This window comes from Pecten maximus, chromosome 8 (assembly GCF_902652985.1).
Source record: "Pecten maximus chromosome 8, xPecMax1.1, whole genome shotgun sequence".
Classification (NCBI taxonomy): domain Eukaryota; kingdom Metazoa; phylum Mollusca; class Bivalvia; order Pectinida; family Pectinidae; genus Pecten; species Pecten maximus.
In genome coordinates this window covers 38263863-38283642 of record NC_047022.1, presented here as the reverse complement: position 1 = coordinate 38283642, position 19780 = coordinate 38263863, and the positions used below count along the sequence as shown (strand labels likewise).

At 37.2% G+C, this 19780-nt stretch overlaps 2 protein-coding genes across 4 annotated transcripts in view; both read left to right on the top strand.

Annotated features, from left to right (window-relative positions):
- LOC117333431 (hillarin-like) overlaps window positions 1–3628 on the top strand; it is a 34750-nt gene extending 31122 nt beyond the window's left edge. For all 3 annotated transcript variants that reach the window (XM_033892721.1, XM_033892722.1, XM_033892723.1), the window contains exons 7-8: window positions 115–258; window positions 453–3628. In XM_033892721.1, the coding sequence (XP_033748612.1) occupies window positions 115–258; window positions 453–1809 (1501 nt within the window). In that variant the 3' untranslated portion in view covers window positions 1810–3628. The remainder of the gene's footprint in view (window positions 1–114; window positions 259–452) is intronic.
- Window positions 3629–6105: 2477 nt separating this feature from the next.
- The window catches only part of LOC117333430 (hillarin-like), an 82406-nt gene continuing 68731 nt past the window's right edge, over window positions 6106–19780 (top strand). The window contains exon 1 of the mRNA XM_033892718.1: window positions 6106–6766. Coding sequence (XP_033748609.1) covers window positions 6440–6766 — 327 coding nt within the window. The 5' untranslated portion in view covers window positions 6106–6439. The remainder of the gene's footprint in view (window positions 6767–19780) is intronic.

The following is a 19780-nucleotide window of genomic DNA, read 5'->3' as shown; positions in this document are numbered from 1 at the left end:
CCCTCCATCTGTAGATACCGTCGTTATTTTTACCTTACTTGCTTTGGCGAATGACGTCCGAGTTTTCTTAACATAATGTGATGAACTGTTTAAATAATTCGTACTTAATTACAGGGCCCTGTTCCGATGGGTGATTGCAAAGGACCTAGGTAAACACAATGTTCACGAAATCATCCGTCCAAACGCAAGAGCTTCTATATTGAGGGGCGTCCGCAGTGGCAAGGAGACATATCACCAACTCTTCAAGAAGCTCTGCAAGTATGTATAATTCTTTCCCCTTGGAATAATGCCAAATATTCAATGAAGATGTTACTCTGTTTTGGAATGTCATGTGATGGTGCATCTACTGCGTTTGTCACAAAAATCAAGCTTCTCGTGTCTCATGATCGTGTTACCAATTGCTTTATTACTCGATGTTCTTCAAACAATTACAAATATTTATCCCATTTCAGCTTTGCCGGACTGCACTGTGAGATTATACTGGGGTTTTCCAAGGGTGCTGGCTACAAACCAGGCATGCGCATTGAAGGTGCGGCTTTCAGAAACTCGTGGACAGCTATTGCCATCGATGGAAACTGGCGAATTGTCAACTGCACGTGGGCAGCACGTCATGTGACTGGTCACAAGGACGACCTGCCCCAGATGTTTCATAAGTACGATGAGTTTTATTTCCTGACGGACCCCGAGGACTACATCTACCAGCACTATCCAGACGACTCAGCGTGGCAGTTGATGGACATTCCTCTGCCATTCTCTGAATTTCAAAATCTGCCAGTTGTGAAGTCGCCATTTTTTAACTATGGATTAAAGTTCTATTCCAATTACGGTGCTTCATTGAATACGGACACTGGAATGGTTGAGATTCGAGTGATAACGCCGAAAATCCTGGGATTCGGCTCGTTATTGGAGCCCTACGACAAATCTGGTGATAGTTCAAAATCTATTGAAGGTCGGACTTTACTTCGGCTGGTTAAGAATGAGGCAATATTTACCATAAACTTACCCAAAACTGGTCTGTACCAGTTTTCCGTATACACTGGAGATTACTGGCAATCGGAGTGTCTTGAGAGCGCATGCTCGTTCTTAGTGAACTGTAAACAAATTTTAGGTGTGGCCTCACCTACCTATCCCCCAGTCCCGTTTTATGGCCCGACTCCCGTGATAGAGAGGCTGGGGATCAAAGAGGAAAACCAGCTCGATCCATTGATCGTCTCCAACGGCGAGAACATGGAGATCAGCTTCAGCTTATGTGAGAAGATTAAACTCACTCACACGTTTCAATATTTTGACGTCAGTGACAATTCTGTTTCGGACATCGACCGCTACGTGTTCCTAAGGTCACGGACGGACGCTCTGGCCAATTATATGGTCAGGTGTCCGAAGGAAGGATTCTATATCTTCTCGCTCTATGCCGCAGACGGCGAGAACGAGGCTCAGACTCTTGACTGTGCTTACCGGTACTTAATCATCTGCCAAGAACCAAATCCAGCCGTTAATGTATTCCCTAAAACGTTCCATCGCTGGCAGCGTTGCACCTTACATGAACCAGTGTCAGGTGACCTGATGACGCACAAGCGTTATACGTTCCGAGTGGACGTACCAAAGGCGGTAGAGGTGTTCCTGGTCATCGGAGAAATCTGGCACCACCTAAAACGGAAGCTTGCATACACATTTGAGGGAAACATCAACACCGGAAGTACACCATGCACGGCGAAAATATACGCTCGGTTTTCGAATGATCGCGAGTCGTCGCTGTTTGCTCACCTTCTTGATTATGAACTGGTAGACGATGCGGAAACTGAAATATAATTGACATTTATGAGATGGTAACCCTGGCAACACATCAAGTATATTAATTGGTGTTATCACGTCTTGTTTCAATTAGATATATTAAAACGTCTTAGATCAGAATTCTTCCCAAATACGTAAGAATTTACTATCTGCTTTGTAACATGGCTTCCCATTTTAGTGCTCTTTCTTTGATATCCTGGCTTCAAGTCGTTAATCATAGCTTAGTAAACTTCAGTTTAAACTTATCAGTTATGAATTCGCTACACGTTTGCAGCATTGTTTGAGGTGGTATATTCATCCGCATCACATGGTTAAAATTTAGAATAAAAATAATGATACTTTGACGTTGTCTTGTAAACACCATGTGGAGTATATTTCAGTTCTGAATAATTCCCGACACTGCAGAGTACATATGGCCAATAAGAGTAGGCCTAGAGCGGTACGGAATGTCACCAAACTGTAACAATATCGTCCCATACAGAGACAGTTCTCACTAATGTGATAGTCTGGATAAACCTGCAGGATGGTTATGGTCTGATAATGTGGTGCTATGTACAGTACCTAATGTGGTTTCCAACACAGGGACAAATAGTAATGTGGCCAGTCAGAGGAGCGTCGTTGGATTACAAGATCTGTCATAGCTAATGTTCTTCATTGATGGATTTTGTTATCTATTTTGAAAGCTTACAAGGCACTAGCTTTAGCCTTTATTTAATTTAAACAAAGATGACTGTTTGATGAATTTTATAGAAATGCATTATCGGGGCATTTTTGTAGTAGCAGTTAAAGTGTACATGTATATTGTGATTAAAATAATATATGAATGATTTTGTACAAATTACAAACATGATTAATTTGTAAAGGCAGCAGTTCGATATTCTTAGATCACATGCACGTGTGGTTCGTTCAGAAACAACACGTGGTAGAGATGTTATGTGCCATTGTATGTAGTCTAATGTTGTAATACATGTAGGTATACCACGTACTCGTGTTAACCATTGTCAAAGTCATTAGCATATTGGACATCGTAGTATCCAACAAGTCACTGACTTCAGTTTAACATACCTGAAGACCGAATTTTAAAAACTCTAACGCTAACAATACCAACAACAAAATGAGAGTACGCCTGACTGACTCGCATTATGTTTAAATTACATGATATCAATAAATGTATTTGGCTTCTTATAAAAAGGTATGATGTCCTGCTATGTTTTCATGAAACCGTATATCTTTACATAAATCTGCCTCATCAGTTTGGGGATGATCCTATTATTATTTGTGGCGGTATATGGTCATTCTTCAGGATATTTATTTGATTTATTTATCAGAGTCGATAACAAACCATCATGCGTTTTACGTTCACACTGTTGTCGAATTTCAATATTTACAAGCCTTTAAAGACGAACTTTTCTGATTCAGTCAAAAACATATATCTCGACAATACCAACATGGTCTTCATGGTCAATACGGAAGCATGCACCATTTAATGTTTCATTTCATTAATGTATATTAACGTGGGTGTGTTGGGTGAACAATTCGCATTGTCGTATCTTGGAACAAATAATATTCGCAGAAATTTCTTCGCAACTGACGATAATTTTATGTTTTAGTGTGGTGTAGTTCCTAACTTTTTGTTACATATGGTATATGTTTAAACTATTTATTTGTGTGGACTATACGAAGCTTTATACGTATGTAAAGTGTACGTCTATTGTATTTATTGTGTATTGTTAACTGTACAGCAGCTATACCTGTTTTGTTTGTGTCTTTGTATTATACTCCCATAATTATGTTGTTATATGCTTGATGTGAATGTAATAAAAATAGTACAATACTATATACGACTTTATCACTGAATTACTGGACCCCCACTGCGATCTCCGATTTCTGATCCGTTAGCGAAAAAAATGTTTTGAAAGTCTTTTATTTATTTTTGTTTTAGTCCATGTTGACTTTATAAATATGGTGTATTTACGAAAAGTCGACAACTTTCTCTACACGAGCAAGTTACAAACTTTCGATATTATTCTCGCACATGAAAGTCACGTCACATATAACTTTGAATGTATCGATGAATTCGTTTCTACACAAATCAATCGAGTGGTATAATAGTGTCTTTTGCTGTGGAGCAATTTCCAGTCTCAATACCTCCATGGTTACTATGGAAACACAAATCACAAGTAATGTATACTATGGTTTTGCCTGTCCCGCGTTGTCAATACACTTCAAACAACAACAACAACAACAGCATAGTACTGGAACACTGTATACATTATAGACATGTGTATATATTGATGTATTGCAAAACAAATATGAAAATCACTAAAAATCAATAATTTTCAAAATTCACATGAAAAGCGAGAGGAAAATACATCTGTTATATGAAAGAATTTATTATTAACACAACATATACATCTAATAATGATCACACAGCTAGGCTAACTGACTACACGAGTTGTGTCCCTTGGATTGTGGAAGTCTGTTGACACCAGAATGACTCTTACTATTATTACTTCTTTCGTAGGTTATAAGCTATTTTCTTGGAAAGCGGGAAACATATTTTGTATAAGTTTTATCAAAACTTTATTCATTTTACGTTTGCGAAGCAAGCTATATCAACTTATATTTATGATGCGTGTTGGCCCGGATTGTTCAAAGCGCGCGAGAGGTCTTACTGTGGGAGGAAACCGAAGTACCTGAGGAAAACTCAGTGTAAAACAATATCACATTCAGGATTATGCGAAATATCATCATACAGTTGGCTCGTCTTTTTAAGACTCGCCAGTGATGTAAAGGCTCAATAGTGTAACAGTAATTTGTAAATGAAACACATGGATGGAAATGTGAATTCCTCGTAGATATAATATACAGTGGAACTTCGTTAACTTTTTGGTGCAAAGTTTGGTCAATATTTGTCAACATTATATAATCATTATAACTCCGCTCTGTCGCTCATCAGTTAAGTGTAAAGACTGGTCAATACATGTATAATAAAATGGTAAATAAAACTACACCACTCGGGCAAAGCGTGTGAATTCCTCGTAGATATAATATAAAATAAAATGGAAAATAAAACTATTCCACTCAGCAAAGTGTGTGAATTCCTCGTAGATATAATATAAAATAAAATGGAAAATAAAACTATTCCACTCGGACAAAGTGTGTAAATTCCTCGTAGATCTAATATATAATAAAATGGTACATGTAGATAAAACTACACCTCACAGGTTTTACATCATTCTAGCCCGACTAGGGGCCACATGTCGTGTGGGAATTCAGAACTACGGTGAGGAATAATGAGACAATCAAAATAATTCCTATTTCAAGAATAAGAAAAAAAATTATCTGGTAGATTTAGGATATTTGATAATTAAGAATATTAAATGTAACAGTTTATAACGTCTTTTGCTCTATCAGAAATGGGATGCATACACCCGTCCTCATATAACCAAGCGAAGGATGTTGAACCCCAACATATGCACAAATGTACTTAGCTCCGACATATATGGTAACACCGATAGAAAGGCTCCGGAGACGGTTTTAGTATCTAATCTGCGGTCACTGATCTTGACGCTATGTGTTTTGAAAAGAAACAAATCGATATTTTGATGTAGCAATGATGACGTATAGATGCAATAACTAACTGCCTCGGTAAAATGAAAAATTCTTAAGATTATTTTCATAATTCTAATGTAAAATGAAAACTCAAGTAAGACATGCACGTGGCCATGAGTTAGTATGGCTACACAGTCTAGAAGCTTATGTCTATTTACTGTAACGTTAGATGACAAAAAACATATTTCGCTGAAAACAGACAAATCGTTTGGCAGGCACCTATTTGGATCTCAGCTTTTCATATTAACATTTGAGTAAATGTTATTTATTTGTTATTAATATTGTCCCAAATTTAATCCTCTGTGCAATGATGTTTTTACTCAGAAAATCCCTTTATCGAAGTTCGCCCTCAAGGCCAGTTGAAAACTAATGTACATAATCGGGGCCTAACATCGGAGTTGTCTCTCTTTGGTCCACCAACGATATACATTTGAAACCAAGTGTAGAATTGGAAATAAGATTTGTAAACCAATATTCATTAAATATATCAGTTAGTAAAGCAAGGAAGCCAGTCGGTTGATGTATAATACACAAATGTCACAGACGTGTGTGTAAACACACAATGAACCAGAGTTAGTCAGACGAGATCAGATATAACTTGTATTTTTATCGACCTAAGGACCAACCAATCGGAAAGCAGGGGATGTCGATAGGGGGCGGAGCTTTTCGGGGTGCATTTGTTTGGTTTGAACTTTCAGTTTACGAGAGTGTTGTGTAGCATGTGTTGTGTGTACCTGGATCTTGTGTATTACATGTAAAACGTGTCCGCGGTACCCATTGTCTACATGGAATAACGTCTTAGTGTGTATATAACGGGATTACCAATTGATACCAGTATTTATGTGTGTATTTATAGAGTGTGATCAGTGCTCTGTGTGATTCATAGTTTACTAATTATACTCGACTTCTGATGTCAACAGACATGTCCAGGTACCCGTAATACCGGACGGTACCGATTACATATACCAATTATGACAGGTACCATACCGTTAGACCAAGACCGTACCACCCGTAAGTAGCCAGGTAACAAACGATGGATGACAGGTGTTCTAGTGACGGAGACGACTCTGAATGTGAGGATCTAAGGTCGCTCCCTAGGGACCCCTGTTACCGCTGTGAGAAACGTGTGTATCCGGTGGAGAAGGTGGATGTGGGGGTGTTGTTCCACAGGAGGTGTTTCCGTTGTCGTATTTGTGGATTACAGTTGACCTTGAAGACGTTCCACTGGGACCAGGAAAACACTCCGGATGTCTACTGCAATGTCCACCTCACCAGAATGGTGGGTTCCATTGACAAGGATGCAATAGGGATCCAGTCGGCCCTTAATGCCCCTAAACGTGGGATCAATGCAAACGAACAGGTAAGCCACTTTTAGCTATGTCGTCAAGAAGGTGGAGTCTGTCGTGTGCGACCCCCGACTACTCCGACCTATTGCCTTGTTTGGCTCTCTCATAATAGTATACATTATGTTATCCTATATCTTAAAATATCAGTTCATAAATTCTATATCTCGCTCATAAAGATGATCTATTATCATAATTCTAGATAATATGTATGACGGATATATAATGATATATATATTGATATATTGTATATATACAATGATAAAACATCGCCACGTCCATTCTGTAATTATGACAAAATATGTTCAAATATATACACGATTGCATATGTGTGTGTTTTACTAGGTCGGACTTTAGTCCCAGAACTCGTTCTTTCATGAACTTGGATTAAGGGAATGTTCTAAATATCAAAGTTTTCTTTTGGTATAGTCCACTGTAGATTTTAACGTAATTATTCAGATAAATCTGGTTAATTTCCTGCTCAGGATACGCTATTTACCAAAACCGCAACAGTGGCATCTATTACTATACTAAATACAGTCTCCCAATCTGCACAGAGATAGGGTACCGGAAGGAAGCTATGACACTCCTCCACACATTCACGTAAATTATCATTAGGGGGTATTGTCAGAAACAATTACAGCTGATATCAAATTATTGTGATAAAGCGACGAGTCCTTCCCTGTCCACATCTCATAGTTTCAACAGCCAATTCCACAAGGGGATTTGATCGATGTCTGGTGCAGTCTTCTCTCACACCGAACATGGCTGTTTCGATGAAAACTTGCAGTGGCATTCATATTTAATTGATAGAAGAAGCACTAAATGCTGTGTTATACAATATCTTAAAAAAGTGTAATGAAACTCCCACAGAAATCGATAAAACCTGTTTTAATACATTACGTAAAATCGCAGTTGTGGTCTTAATATTTGTAAAACCCCGACAATTGGTCTGACGTCTGATTGATGTACATTTGTATGTACAATTACAGCAGAAAGCATGCGATACCAAGATTTGTACAGTTCCGGTATATTGTATTGTACAATTCCAGTATATTGAACAGTGTCATGAAATCATTGTACAGATTGCTAAACGTGAATCGTATCAGGAGTCGGCCAGGAGGACTATGTTTGACGTGTCATATTTAGAGACTTGCAGTTTTACGACCAGTTTTGCTAGCATCTAGGATGCGCCAAACCTGTACAATGCCAGCACAGATCCATACCAAAGTTACGGTCTGGTACCTAGTGTTGTCTACATATGTCACCTAAAAACCCCCGACACCTAGCTACCGGGTACTACTCCGGTCCAACCTGTCATTACCAGGGCCATGGTCCATAGCCGGAAGCTCTCCGGAGTCATCTACGTGGCGTAAGATTGCGTCTAATTCCACTGACCTTCCGAAAGATCCTCGAGTATAACGACTGACCGCTGTGATGTAATTCTTACTTACTAATGATGATTGTCGACATCTGTTGAATTGATAAACAGTCGTATACCGGGTATATAGTAACATGCTTCACATCCCACCTAACAGGCGTAAGTTACTACACAATGCCCTGGGTCTTGGCGAGTGTGATGGACATATGAGTAGTGCCCGTTTAAGTTAATTCTTTACTGTCTTAAATACTGGATAGTATACAAATGAAGTCGTATTAAGGGCTGTATAACATGTGGAACAAGAGAACAACTTTTGGTATTCAAAACTCGGGTGTCAAAGAAAATTTCATTAAGTTTCTATTGTCTATCGTTAATAAAGCGACGTTACAGTTGTCATTGGTTAAGTGTTTCCATACGATGTACGCTTTGAAACATTGTCTCGATAGAAACAAGATGTACAGTATGTGGTATTGACGTAGTTATACTTGAGATAAGATTGTTCCACATGGGTCTTTTTACCGAAGTATCCTTTCCAAGGAACATCCTCAGCGTTATGTATCTTTCCAATGGACAGTAAACGGTGATTGTTTTGTGTTGTTTAACGGTCCATTGCCAATTTGAGGCAAGACATAATGGCGATGAAATGATTAAATTAAGCGTTATCTTTATCACTGACTCTTGCATTGTTCCAATCGTAACACTAATCTGATATCCTCAAAGTATTTAGGAAATTAATGGCTTTAATAAGTTATTGTTGCAGAAGAAATATTCGTGACTTTTTCCTGCGTTCCTATTGTGAAATAGTAGACAATACTTGCTTGGAAACTTATGTTTTATATCGGGGTTTCGGTGTATTTTGTGAGAGTTATATTACATACGTGGCCTATGGTCCCGCTGTCTTCGTGATCCCTTACTAGCATCACCTTATCATGAGAACACGTGTAAAGGTGTGGCCATATATGGAGCACGTGTAAAGGTGTGGCCATGTATGGAGCACGTGTAAAGGTGTGACCATGTCTGGAGCACGTGTAAAGGTGTGGCCATGTATGGAGCACGTGTAAAGGTGTGGCCATGTGTGGAGCACGTGTAAAGGTGTGATCATGTATGGAGCACGTGTAAAGGTGTGGCCATGTATGGAGCACGTGTAAAGGTGTGGCCATGTGTGGAGCACGTGTAAAGGTGTGACCATGTGTGGAGCACGTGTAATTCCTAGGGACTCCACGTAACAGCTGTACCAATGATCAAACACTTCATGCATAACAAATACCAAAAATAAATTCAGCAAAGTTGCTTTCACCTTACAATAGCAGTGAGTTGTAAAGCTCACAACTATCATTTGTATAATTCCATACATACCCAGGAATAATTATAGTAATATGGCCCTGTGGTTTCTATCTTAGGGAGTAATACCACTGGCTGGACATTAAGTCCAAGACAATGACATTTATTGTGTAGTTGTACTACATACCATCTGCTTTCTGACACAGGTATTGTAAATAATACGTCGATCTGTGTTGGAAGACGTGAGTCGGAATTAGGACAAAGCCTTTTGTGTGCCATTTTTTAATGTGATTTAAGAGAAATATTGATTTTTTACAATGAGTGAGATGTCGATACAGGTATTGTCGGGTCACCATTGTAAGTTACCCGGTCATGATCTAGCGAGAAAGACAATAGGACGTAGAGGAATATGTTTGGTCAGTATGTGTAATTATCCTACAAATACGTGACTAATGTTTTCGATCTGTGTCGAGCATTCGTGTTTCAAAAATTTTCTATTATAAATATCCCATTCCAAATTAGAGGAACATCACCGTAATCCGTTATTTACGGTGATACAAATGTATGGCTGTGATGTATGGCCGTGGTGTATGGCTGTGATGTATGGCTGTGGTGTATGGCCGTGGTGTATGGCTGTGATACACATGTATGGCATTGATACAAATATGTATTGTCCATGCCGACCACAACGGCCACCTACTCTAGTCCATTTTCTTACCACGTAACCAATAGAGGTCACTACCGAGCCGTATTACATGGTAAGTTCAGTGGTTCCAAGTCCCCATTTCTACAGTATACAGGGACGGATGTGATCAAGACTATTGTCAACTTTGTCATCTGATTAATAATCAATTGTTTCAATCAGCGACCAGTAACCATATGCCTACTGTTGTGTCCTGTTGAGAACATGACGTCATGCCGCCGTTATAATCAAACGACGCTTACTCTCCTGGAACACTTGGCCATATGTCCTGGTAATCTGTTCATGATATCCATGTAAATCTGTTATGATATTCTCAAACATCCACTTTGAAGTAGAACTAATGATTGAAATATATTAATGTACTGTTGTTTTTGAATGATTCCTCTTTGCTGTATTTCTTACTTAATGATCGTTTAATTAACATGACAAATGGACATCATATTCTTATAGACCCGGAAAAATGTTATAACTAGAAGTAACTGCACCATCAACCCAACTACAGTATACAGTTCACTTAATTAATCCTGGCGATAGTGTCACCCAGCTGATATTTACAACTGTCGTCTTATTCAGTACAAGATACCCCCGAGTAGTGTTTAGATAAGTATGCTGTGTCACACTCGGTCTATAAATACAGCCCGTGTCATACTCATTATAAACGTGAGTAATAACCTCTCAGGCTGGCCATGTAACCAAGTATAATGTCGTCAGTGATTGGCTAAACTGTGACGGTATAACTTCCACATGTACATGCTGTTCGTGGTTAACTGTTTATGTTAGGGGCTGTGTACCGGACAACGTCCCCTCAAAAGTCGCTTTAATTAGATAGTACCGACACGGTTTGTTTATTTACAAATCTCTACTAAATCTACAGTGGAATGTAACTAAGGACTAAGGGCTTAGGGTCAAAAGTTGTTTATATCCCACTGATGTAACGGGTGGTCGGGACCAGGGGTCGGAAGTTGTCTATATCCACTGTTGTTATGGGGTGGTCGGGCCTAGGGTCAAACGTTGTCTATATCCACTGTTGTTATGGAGTTGTTGGGCTTAGGGTCAAAGGTTGTCTATATCAACTGATGTTATGGAGTTGATTATCCACTGCTGTTATGGAGTTGTTGGGCCTAGCGTCAAAAGTTGTCTATATCCACTGTTGTTATGGCTGGTCGGCCGCCAGGGGTTGCATTCCCCTGTATGTTCTTTGGGTACCCCTCGCTTCTATCCGGGGCAACCCGAGCGATGTAAATCAATATGTGTTAAATAAATACATCTCATAGTTTTAAATCCTCTTACGTTGTATTCAGATACAGGATATATGATACGTAAGTCTGTCAATCAAAAACGTAAACATAAATTCCGTACCCTGTCATTCAGACGTGTATTAAGCTGGTTACCAATGCTTGTACATCTGGATTTTACTTGGATTCGACTTGTACACTAATCATATCTAGTCAGTAATGCGCGCAATGTCCCTCTATCATCATCGCTTACTGTGGAACTAAGACTGCGAAAAATTCGACTAACATTGAAAACCGGAAGTCAGAAGGACCCATCTGTAAAATATTATGGATCATTAGGACCAAGCGTAGACTACCGGAAGTCAAGGGGGTCTATCTTGGCTTTGGGTGTCGGTAGTTAGATGGAGCCATCTATAAAATCAGAATACTTGAAGTCAGAGGGACCCATATTTAAATGATCAAAGTTTAGTAGGATCAGACTTAGAATATCGGAAGTCAGAGGGACTCATTTTGAAACTGTTGTAAAAAACGGAAGTCAGAGGAACCATCCTTAAACTATCGACAAATCGGAAGTTAGAGACAGGACACACGTTGTTTAGGTTGATATAAGGCAGAAAAGCAATATCAACGGTGTCCATCCATCGGAATTTGTCAAGGCAACCGTCTTATTTACTCTGATTATCTGTATTGATTGATTGTTAAAGAAACCGGTGGCTGCCTCGGAGTGGCTTGTTTCGTAATTGAAATCAGTAGCGATAATGGAAACGGTCAGTTTCCCACAACTGCGTTCCACTGTTTCTATGATGAATACACTTTGTGTGCATCTAAGGTGAGATATCGATCAGTGATCTATGAGTATTAGTCATACCTGTAGATCGATCACTGACATCACAGGTACTCTCAGGTGCGCCTGCAGGTGTAAATCAATCAAAGAAAAGCATGCTTGTTCTACAAACTGGGTCATATCCTACCACCAAACGTCCAGACTATATAGGCCTTCCCGGTGATGTTGTTAGTGGCATGTCCTACTGCCAAACGTCCAGACTATATAGGCCTTCCCGGTGATGTTGTTAGTGGCATGTCCTACTACCAAACGTCCAGACTATATAGGCCTTCCCGGTGATCTTGTTAGTGGCATGTCCTACTACCAAACGTCCAGACTATATAGGCCTTCCCGGTGATATTGTTAGTGGCATGTCCTACCACCAAACGTCCAGACTATATAGGCCTTCCCGGTGATGTTGTTAGTGGCATGTCCTACTACCAAACGTCCAGACTATATAGGCCTTCCCGGTGATATTGTTAGTGGCATATCCTACTGCCAAACATCCAAACTATATAGGCCTTCCTGGTGATGTTGTTAGTGGCATGTCCTACTGCCAAACATCCAAACTATATAGGCCTTCCCGGTGATATTGTTAGTGGCATGTCCTACCACCAAACGTCCAGACTATATAGGCCTTCCCGGTGATGTTGTTAGTGGCATGTCCTATCACCAAACGTCCAGACTATATAGGCCTTCCTGGTGATGTTGTTAGTGGCATGTCCTACCACCAAACATCCAGACTATATAGGCCTTCCCGGTGATTTGTTAGTGGCATGTCCTACTACCAAACGTCCAGACTATATAGGCCTTCCCGGTGATGTTGTTAGTGGAATGTCCTTATGGAAATAAACAAATCGGTTAATGTAGATGAAGGATATTGATTTTAAAATAATGTGTGCAGTCCACCTTGGAAGGATAACATAAGTTCGGTACCATTACCTTGTTGTGTAGCTGTATTTAATCACGATAGAAGTACATTGATGAGTAGGGACAGAGGGTTAAATAAAACTTCCCCTAGTGTTGAGGCATATACATTTGGTGTATTAACAGACTTTATTCTAATTTTTTAACATGATTAGCTGTCCATGTGATAATTAATGTCTGCTACTGTTTATTGTACCAGGGTATAGTGTCCTAGACTCGGTTATAACCGGAACAAGGACGTTAAGCCCCACCAGTCAATCAATCAAGTAATAGGGTAGATTTATGCGGTATTATGTTATGCGACACAAACTTGCCCTACATGTTCGCTTAAACTTATAATACATTGTCATTAATCGGACGAAACCGATTATACCCGTGAACCGACCCGGGTTTCCTCTGGCCCTTACACCAGACTTGGACAGTCTGACAAATACATTTCTGGTGTAGGTATATCTGTCAGAATAAGTCTGATGTTCGGGCTACCTGTAAGCATACTAGTGAGATAGTATTCAGTTTTTATTACAGTGTGTCCCTAATTGTCACACTAACAAGCAATAGGACACAATTATGTGAGGTAATCTCTATAACCAGACCGTATCACATGTTTCTCTGTCTAAAGACATATACAGAGATAAAGAGATATTATGTAACTGGAAGTTTTCAACACCAGGAGTTGTTTCCGGTTTTACCTGTAAACATAAACACTAACGAAGGCATCAAAGTAGTTCACCTGGCGTCATACTCACGCTATCTGTCAAGGTTACTCCATTATCCGGTGTCAAGGTCATATGTATCTCGTGACACGTTCATCGTCTTAATAGACTACTGGTCTACGACAAATAAACCGATCAGTGTAATACTTATCTGTACTGAAATATACAGCTAGACATTTAGATGCACATGTGTACCTACTGTGTAATACTTAGATGTCCCATGTATCTACTGTGTAATACTTAAATGTCCCATGTATCTACTGTGTAATACTTAGATGTACCCCTATATCTACTGTGTAATACTTAGATGTACCCCTGTATCTACTGTGTAATACTTAGATGTACCCCTGTATCTACTGTGTAATACTTAGATGTAACCCTGTATCTACTGTGTAATACTTAGATGAACTCCTGTACCTACTGTGTAATACTTAGATGTAACCCTGTATCTACTGTGTAATACTTAGATGTCCCATGTATCTACTGTGTAATACTTAGATGTACCCCTGTATCTACTGTGTAATACTTTGATTTACCCCTGTATCTACTGTGTAATACTTAGATGTACCTGTGTATCTACTGTGTAATACTTAGATGTACCTGTGTATCTACTCTGTTATACTTAGATGTACCCCTGTATCTACTGTGTAATACTTAGATGTAGCTGTGTATGTACTGTGTAATACTTAGATGTACCTGTGTATCTACTGTGTGATACTTAGATGTACCTCTGTATCTACTGTGTAATACGTCTCTATCTCTACCCCTACATCTAATATACACTGTGTTATAATGTACTCACCTGTGTACCCTACAGATGTTACCAACTAGATCAGGCCTAATGTACCCGTTATAGTTAGTACGGTAGTTACGTTCACCACATGACTAATTTTCGTACTGTTTTGTAAGATCGATAAATAATTTGAAGGAAGCATATTTAGCTATAAGATAACACGATATAATTATATGTAGCACACCCTTTCTCCTGAGTAGTTTGTAAACGTAAACAACCTGGGTGTAGGTCAGACGTTCTTTGACTGAACTGAGTACGCTGTATTGTGTGGGAGACAAATCAATAAAAGGATGAGTTGTCTAATCGTGTCTGGTTAAATATTAATTGCTCGAGTTTATCAGTTTCACCTGAGCATGCACCAGGTGACATCACTAACACGTAAAAAATGCATGGTGCTCCAGGTCAGACTGGTCGATAAAAAGTACGGAAGTACGTCAGCGCTACACGTCATCAATAGTTGGTAGTCAACTTCTACCAGGCGCTTAATAGTTCACACTGTCAGCTATTTACATGGTAATAATAATATAATTCAATTTGTTGCGAAAATGGTATTGAATATGACGAAGTTAGTCCAAATATCAAAATCTCTTTTTGTTTTTTTTTGATGTGAAGCATAATTTCTAATAAATCATCTGAGATTAGCAGCACATTTCGATCTAAGGAGTATTGGATTTCACACTATACTGAATCTATCTGTGACATCCGGGGAGTCGAATATATAAGATTGTATTTTTCTCTTAACTTGACAAGATGTTGTGTAATTTGGAACATAGTCTCATTTTGTCATTTAGACATTTACAACATGGTTTCATTTTGTCATTAACAATATGGTATCATTTTGTCATTTACAACATTTACAACATGGTTTCATTTTGTCATTAACAATGTGGTCTCATTTTGTCATTTACAACATGGTTTCATTTTGTCATTAACAATATGGTCTCATTTTGTCATTTACAACATGGTTTCATTTTGTCATTAACAATATGGTCTCATTTTCATTCGTTTGTGTTATATCTGCCCTCGCTATACACAATCGTTCTCTCCACACAGTCTCTCATACACGAGAAACAAATACACACGTCACGGACGGTGAACACAGATAAATAATATAAGATTAGCCTCCTCCATTCAAAAAAAAAAAAAATGAATAAATAAAATAAAAAATAAATGAAAACATACACTGCAAACCTACCCTACTAAAACTGAAACTGTATTAATCTAAAAACTACATACCGGGGTATATACAAAAGAAACATATATACTTAAACTGATAATGTATTAACCTAGTATATATATATATATATATATATATAGAAAATGTTTAGACATGCAAGTAAAATATATATAAAAACTGATAATTTACAAAAGAAGACGTTACATTTTGCACTAGCGCTTTCACTGTTTCACTGTTACTATGCACCTGAAGATCTAATAGAGTGAAAGCGCTAGTGCAAAATGTAACGTCTTCTTTTGTCAATTATCAGTTTTATATATACATATACATAAAACTTAGAATATCAACGTCTAACAGCAGTATCACGATAAATTAACATCAACGTCTAACAATAATATCACGATAAATTAACATCAACGTCTAACAGCAATATCACGATAAATTAACATCAACGTCTAACAGCAATATCACGATAAATTAATATCAACGTCTAACAATAATATCACGATAAATTAATATCAACGTCTAACAATAATATCACGATAAATTAATATCAACGTCTAACGGCAGTATCACGATAAATTAATATCAACGTCTAACAATAATATCACGATAAATTAATATCAACGTCTAACAATAATATCACGATAAATTAATATCAACGTCTAACGGCAATATCACGATAAATTAACATCAACGTCTGACAATAATATCACGATAAATTAACATCAACGTCTGACAATAATATCACGATAAATTAATATCAACGTCTAACAATAATATCACGATAAATTAATATCAACGTCTAACGGCAGTATCACGATAAATTAATATCAACGTCTAACAATAATATCACGATAAATTAACATCAACGTCTAACAATAATATCACGATAAATTAATATCAACGTCTAACAGCAATATCACGATAAATTAACATCAACGTCTAACAGCAATATCACGATAAATTAATATCAACGTCTAACAGCAATATCACGATAAATTAATATCAACGTCTGACAATAATATCACGATAAATTAATATCAACGTCTAACGGCAGTATCACGATAAATTAATATCAACGTCTAACGGCAGTATCACGATAAATTAACATCAACGTCTAACAGCAATATCACGATAAATTAACATCAACGTCTAACGGCAGTATCACGATAAATTAATATCAACGTCTGACAATAATATCACGATAAATTAATATCAACGTCTAACAGCAGTATCACGATAAATTAACAACGTCTAACAGCAGTATCACGATAAATTAACATCAACGTCTAATGGCAATATCACGATAAATTAACATCAACGTCTAACAATAATATCACGATAAATTAATATCAACGTCTAACGGCAGTATCACGATAAATTAACATCAACGTCTGACAATAATATCACGATAAATTAACATCAACGTCTGACAATAATATCACGATAAATTAACATCAACGTCTGACAATAATATCACGATAAATTAACATCAACGTCTAACGGCAGTATCACGATAAATTAACATCAACGTCTAACAATAATATCACGATAAATTAACATCAACGTCTGACAATAATATCACGATAAATTAACATCAACGTCTGACAATAATATCACGATAAATTAACATCAACGTCTGACAGTAATATCACGATAAATTAACATCAACGTCTAACGGCAGTATCACGATAAATTAACATCAACGTCTAACAGCAATATCACGATAAATTAACATCAACGTCTAACTGCAATATCACGATAAATTAACATCAACGTCTAACGGCAATATCACGATAAATTAACATCAACGTCTAACGGCAATATCACGATAAATTAACATCAACGTCTAACGGCAGTATCACGATAAATTAACATCAACATCTAACTGCAATATCACGATAAATTAACATCAACGTCTAACGGCAGTATCACGATAAATTAACATCAACGTCTAACAGCAATATCACGATAAATTAACATCAACGTCTAACAATAATATCACGATAAATTAACATCAACGTCTAACAATAATATCACGATAAATTAACATCAACGTCTAACAATAATATCACGATAAATTAACATCAACGTCTAACAGCAATATCACGATAAATTAACATCAACGTCTAACGGCAGTATCACGATAAATTAACATCAACGTCTAACAATAATATCACGATAAATTAACATCAACGTCTAACAATAATATCACGATAAATTAACATCAACGTCTAACAGCAGTATCACGATAAATTAACATCAACGTCTAACAATAATATCACGATAAATTAACATCAACGTCTAACAATAATATCACGATAAATTAACATCAACGTCTAACAGCAGTATCACGATAAATTAATATCAACGTCTAACAATAATATCACGATAAATTAATATCAACGTCTAACAATAATATCACGATAAATTAACATCAACGTCTAACAATAATATCACGATAAATTAACATCAACGTCTAACAATAATATCACGATAAATTAACATCAACGTCTAACAATAATATCACGATAAATTAACATCAACGTCTAACAGCAGTATCACGATAAATTAACATCAACGTCTAACAATAATATCACGATAAATTAACATCAACGTCTAACAGCAGTATCACGATAAATTAACATCAACGTCTAACAATAATATCACGATAAATTAACATCAACGTCTGACAATAATATCACGATAAATTAACATCAACGTCTGACAATAATATCACGATAAATTAACATCAACGTCTGACAATAATATCACGATAAATTAACATCAACGTCTAACAATAATATCACGATAAATTAACATCAACGTCTAACAGCAATATCACGATAAATTAACATCAACGTCTGACAATAATATCACGATAAATTAACATCAACGTCTAACAATAATATCACGATAAATTAATATCAACGTCTAACAATAATATCACGATAAATTAATATCAACGTCTGACAATAATATCACGATAAATTAACATCAACGTCTAACAATAATATCACGATAAATTAATATCAACGTCTAACGGCAGTATCACGATAAATTAATATCAACGTCTAACGGCAGTATCACGATAAATTAACATCAACGTCTAACGGCAGTATCACGATAGATTGTGTCCGTGTCATTCACTACGGCGCTTCATGTAACATACGGATACACTTGAAATATACATTGATAGTATATCTATATATAAACTTATATTATCTACTATAAATTATATATAAAGGTGTACACGACCTCATTACCTATGTATATGTATGTTACTTTATAATCAGTATCAAGGGAACCCTGTACCAAACAACCTTTAGTTCTCAAACTCAACTTTAGTAACTAGACTATGACAACACGGAACCTACAGGAGGCATTAATAATCAATTAGCACGTAGACCTGGTTTACTTTGATAACTAAGGCGTATTGAGAAGTTTGTGGGATCTAAAGCGCTTCATTAATTACGGTATGTACTTTATATACCGCTGTTTGTAGCGCAGTAAAACATTAAAACCGCCTTGTTTGCAGGACTTCTTCTTTCATACTTATAGAGAAACCTAAAAGTGTACCGAAGATGTGAAGAAAAAAAGGATACAAATATTTAGAAGATGCAACACTTTTTTTATTGCATGATACATCAATGTCATCAAAGGAGCGCATATCACGTGCATGTGTGTCCAATTTGTCGCGTGATTTCGTTTCGTATTTGTAGTCGGATTTTGACAAAGATGGCATCTTCAAGCTTTTCGTTTGACAAAGAAAGAAATCAGCACCGGATATTGAGTCAATGTTTAATCAAAATGATGTGTATTGGGTGCCTTCTAAAGGAAACAATCAAAATGGTTGTTCAATGCACATGTATGGCCCGAAGATCGTAATATAATAACACCAACATTTTATAGGGACGCGATCTGGACGATGCCACAAATAAATTTCATGTGATGAAAATCGCAATCCATTGTTTATGGCGTAAGACAATCCTCAG